Consider the following 5,304-nt stretch of genomic DNA (forward strand, 5'->3'; position numbering starts at 1 on the left):
AAGGCGCCAAACGAACTGAAACTTGAAACAGACATTCACACACGCAACACTGGTATGTTACGAAATTTCAGTCCACTTTGATCGCTTGAAAGGTCACAAAAGTGTTGGTACTTCTCGGTACTTCTTTGCCAAAAATCATTATTATGTCTATATTTTGTGGCGTGATGCCCAAAAATCGAAGACATCAACATACTGTGCAAAGAAAAGCGAATATCCATGTCCTTGTTACAGGTCAGCGCACACTTTGTGATGCGAATAGTCACATATCACAATCAAAGACAAGAATACTATAATATGGCCGCACTCTTAAACCCTTACAAATCATTATAATCGCGTCAAAGATTAAATAATGCACTTTTCTAACATTTTACTGCAATAAAAATAAGAAATAGACCGCGTAGAAAACCACGTTATTTCACGCTGAAATCCATGATAACTTCGATGTTACGTCACGTACGTAGAAAATTGCGTCATGGGATACTATTCGATCGTAGTCTGCGCAAAACCCGAATGAAACTACCAAACTTCCAAGAATTAGGTGGAAGTGCATGCCGATAAAATAGCCGAAACGGTAGAAAATGAAGTGTGAAATTCCTCTTTGACTTCCTTCAGCGCAACAGGAACACTATTAGATGTGGAATCCAACGTATGAAGCCCTCACAAAGCAGGTAATCATATGTGTTTTTAAAAGTGGTTTCCACTTTACAAAGCGTAAGCATATTACATTTTGATTAGCTTTTGATGTTGAATGAAGTTTGAGATTTTATGAAATTAAGAATTTTGACCTGGACGCTTACACCTTTCTTTCTAGAAGAACTCGAAGCCTAGTTACCCAGTTGGGAAGTGTGAGTCAATCCAGTTGCTGAAACGGTAGAAAGTGCGGTGTAAAACTATTAGTTGTTCTTCGTTAAAACTGAATTTTAACAGCGAACAAGTAGAACGGGAGAATAAAATTAGAAAGTTGTACACAATGAACATGCTTAACAAATTCAATCCGTTTTTAACGATGCTTCTTAAAAAAAAAGTTCTCCTCTTGTGTTTAACAATGAACTTTATGGAAAATCTTGAGAGTGAAATCAAATGGCTCTTCGTTCTGATGCCGGTTCTCGGACCCTCGTTCGGTATCCGAATACTCCGAATATCTTCCATAATACGTCATTGACTTCCTTCAGCACAAGAGGTGAACTAAAATTAACCCCAATTCAGAAACCACTAAATACCTGGGAAGTGCATGTCCATCAAATTGCTGAAACGCTAAACTTTAGTCAAAACAATTCTCATTGACTTCCTTAAACACGACAACTCAGCAAAAATTAACTTAGTATTAGCAAGCACACCAAATTTGGAATTTTGGAATTTAAACTAAGTCAATCAAATTGCTGAAACAGTGGAAATATAAGTGAGGCACGAATATGACCATCAGCAGTTTACATTCAGGCTTTGCCTCGAGTCAAGAGATATATTTCTGAAGAATTTTGCTGGAGCATGGTAAGTTGGCATCGTGAAATTACTGTTTGTATAATATTCTTTAACTGGTTTAGAGAAGAATAACAAAAGAAATCGAAGCATGGTAAGTCGGCCATCCCGATATAAAGAGGATATTGCCTCCTCGGCCGCTCAAGATTTCAAACAAGTATCTTGAAACACTTGATGAAAATTTTCAAAGAATCCGCCTCTATCAAAAAATTACAGTCAGGTATGGCGAAATTAGAACAAATAAGAAGGAAATCTACTCCTGTTTATAGAAGAACAAAGATAGTCATCGCAAATTGGAAGCAAATCCTCTGACACATGAGGCAAAAGCAGCACTTTGATTGGTTGTTTATGGCAGCTTTAGTCTGATGAGTGTCACGTACTCACTCACTCACTCACTCACTCACTCACTCACTCACTCACTCACTCACTCACTCACTCACTCACTCACTCACTCACTCACCTACTAACCACGTAGTCAGTCTCGACGACTAAGAGGTATCTCTTTGACGTTCGTCTTATCGTTCGCGTGGATGCCGCTATACAGTATCAACAGAGACTCCGTTTCTGAGTGACGCCATTAAAAAGTATTGAACGAAATAATCGCACTTCTTTGCATTTTCATGTTTACTGAATTAAGTGTGCTTGTTGGTTGCCGGTCTCTAATGTCAATATTTCTTTATTTTTCTTTTGTAGGCATTTCCTGTTCTGAAAATGCTTTTCACCCTGAACGTTTTCTTTCTCATTTGTGCACTTCAAGTGAATTGCAAAGTAAGGACTTTAAAACACTTTTTGTCAAAGGTGTCATTTTAATGTGTCATTGTTTAGAAGTTATTCATTTGAACAATACCTTTCCTACACATTTTCCTTCAAGATATGGTATCAATGCGAAAACGATGTCTTTTTGACATACGAAGCGATATCAAAGTTTTACCCCCCAAGTCCGAATTTAATGTTATTTTCCAATTCAGTGCTGTTAGCCGATCATGTACTTAAGGATAAAATTCACCAATGTGGTCTGCGACCGTGTGAAAAAGGAAAAAGTTAAAGATGTTTATCCATTTTTTCAAGAGGATGAGATCTTCTCCTTTTTGATGAATAAATAAGAAAAGACAACAAATATTCGATTTTCTGTTTTCTCTGACATTTGTTTTCGATTTTGGTTCTCTTATTGCAGGTCGAAAAGTATGCTTTGAAAGTTGTTGAGAATGGAACAAACGTCAATGAGGAGGTGGAAGTGGATGTGGACGAACAAACAGAAGTGATTCGTGTACCTAAACACGGCGAGGTGAATGCATTGGAACAATTAAATGCTTTCATTGAGGTAATTTCTGAGTCAATTCAGTGTCAATTACAAATTAATTTCATCTGGCGAAGTTTCTTATAATAAGCAGATAAATATTTAACTAAGTTTGGATATCGTAGGAAAGTTGTACATTCTCTTTTAAGGAGAACCTTTCTCATAAAAGTATCGAGGCTGAGATTGACCAAAATTCTAAGAAAATGTTAAGAGCATGCATTAGAACAACTGTTTTTTTTAATTTTCCCTACTCATTTTTGCATGGAACTCTACGAACAGTAGTCCCCGACATCTTTCTAAAAGTTAAATTTAAAAATGTGGCATAATAGTTTTCCTCTACTAAAGCGATAACTCGCTTAAAAGGCTTCGGATCGAGCTGAGAAGCGAGATGACAATAGAAAAGACAACAAGGTATTGAGGCGAGTCATTTTTATTGCAAAAATACCAAAATTTCAGCTGTAATGTCGATTACCGTTTTTCCCCGTACAAACCTTAATAAATTCAAACCGTTGTAACACAACACCACCACATACTGCAAGGCGAAGGTCACGTTTCGCGTAACCAAACTCGGTCGTTATGTAATAGTAGATGTCGGCGGTAACCGTGTCACGTTTCGCGCGCTGGACGTTCGCATAAAGATCAAAAAAAAAAAAAAAAAAATCCTCGCATTGTGAAGCTGGGCCGCCTGTGGTATATAAAAGGTCTTTAAGCCAACTCGTGATATTTAGAAACGGGCATTTTCGCACAAACATATGACAACGGTGTTACAAACGTATTTGTGAAGTTTGTATGTTGCGTGACACGGCAATCATTAACTTACAAATTCAAATGGAACCCTTGAGCTGTTTCGTTTGTAACCAATGAAAATGTAAAATGCATAGAAAAGCCGCACTTTATTTTACGCCTCCTCGCCTTACAATTACCCTAACGAGTCGAGAGCCATTTTGAAAGTCGTCAATCAATCTGCGTTTCTTTATTCTTTCGAGCCGATAACAGATGGGTTGCGTTTATATAGGAATTGGAAAACAAAAATGTTGACGCCACAAAAATTAGGTAATTATGTAACAAAATATTTTCTCGACCACAAACGAGAAAGATCGGTTCATCGCATTGGCAGCCCTTTAGTTCACAACGTTCATCATTAAATTTACAATATTTGCATTTTCAGTTAAGCCGAGGTTTGGTGGTGACGTTTGCTAGTCTGATGTCATCATGCATATAAAGATTATTTGTGATGATGATCTCGAAAACGTTTAAATTATTTTGTGACATATTTTAGTTATTAATTTTAACTTAGGTAGATCAGAAATTTGGATTACTCTTCATTGTCTTCACAGGATTTTTCAGCTCGTCGTGATCCAGAAGATAAAGTTTGTTACGTGTCAAAGATGGACTCATCTTTGCCTTCACCAGGAAAAATGAAGCAAGACATGGATCAGGTAAGTTGAAAAATTCAGTGTTAATAATTTACAACGTGATTTCCCATGGAATAGAGATGGGTATTTCGCCAGTGTTTCACAAGGTTTCTGAGCTTACTGTAGTCTTTCGACCATTTTCCGAGTCGTTCGTGTTGGCATTGTTTGCTGCCAGACCATTGCTTAAAATAAGTGAGAAATACCTTTCTCGTGGAAAATGGGAGACATTTCCAGTACAGGCCACATATACTTTAAGGAGGCTCGATGCAGTATTTATAACCTCACTTTTTACTTCAAGGATGTAAATGTTTGCATAACGATGTGTGGGATTAATTACGTGGGCTTATGGAATAATTCTAATAAAATTAAAATAGATTTAAAAAGATAATCATGGGGCACGGGATGTGTTCTCTTGTAAAAGTAACAGAAGAAACGGAACGAAGTTTTGGTGTTATGAAATAATTGTTTTAACAATTGTTCCAAGATATATTGTGCATACTTGCCATCTCAAAATCGCAGTTTGTCTATGCTGAAACAATTCTGGGTATTTAATCAATATCCATAAACCATTTCGTTTATTTTCTTCCTCGCGGAAAAAAGACTGTAATATAGAGTTTTTAAATTTAGTGTGGAGGGCGGCCGAAACACAGGTTTAGCGTTGCTGAAATTTACCTGCCTTCCGCATGTCAAGCTAAGGGTTAACATGTTTAAAGTGCACCTAACCCCCAAAATTTTTTTTCGCTAAAACAAATCTAGACTTTATTTGAAGCATTTGGGCGAAGACATTTTTGAATTTGGTTGAATCCTCGATTTTCTATGCCCTTTCAAAGTCGCGATTAAGTGTTTCACGACCGCGTTTTAGGGAGTCTGGGGCGGCGGTACCTGATGACGTCTACCCAGGAACCAAACACAATAGCGCCTCAGTCAACTCTCTGTATTTGCTTGAGAAAATAGAACGCAAAACTAATCGTTCCGATGTATTTTGGGACTAAAACGTCCAAGTTTTGTCTCAGAATCATTTCTTTTTCGTCACTGGAGTCAGAGTTAAGTTTCGATTCGGAAGGCTCCGAAATAAACTTCGATCGAGCACGTTCGACAACTGTGAACTCACTGCTT

General features: G+C 37.4%; 1 protein-coding gene across 1 annotated transcript in view; it reads left to right on the top strand.

Moving 5' to 3' along the window:
• The first annotated feature begins 662 nt into the window (after positions 1-662).
• LOC110054409 (uncharacterized) overlaps positions 663-5,304 on the top strand; it is an 11,377-nt gene continuing 6,735 nt past the window's right edge. The window contains exons 1-4 of the mRNA XM_089281552.1: positions 663-1,488; positions 2,170-2,244; positions 2,651-2,797; positions 4,111-4,212. Coding sequence (XP_089137678.1) covers positions 1,486-1,488; positions 2,170-2,244; positions 2,651-2,797; positions 4,111-4,212 — 327 coding nt within the window. The 5' untranslated portion in view covers positions 663-1,485. The remainder of the gene's footprint in view (positions 1,489-2,169; positions 2,245-2,650; positions 2,798-4,110; positions 4,213-5,304) is intronic.

This window comes from Orbicella faveolata, unplaced genomic scaffold, assembly GCF_042242905.1.
Source record: "Orbicella faveolata isolate gen_17 unplaced genomic scaffold, um_ofav_v1 contig_48, whole genome shotgun sequence".
NCBI classification, from domain to species: domain Eukaryota; kingdom Metazoa; phylum Cnidaria; class Anthozoa; order Scleractinia; family Merulinidae; genus Orbicella; species Orbicella faveolata.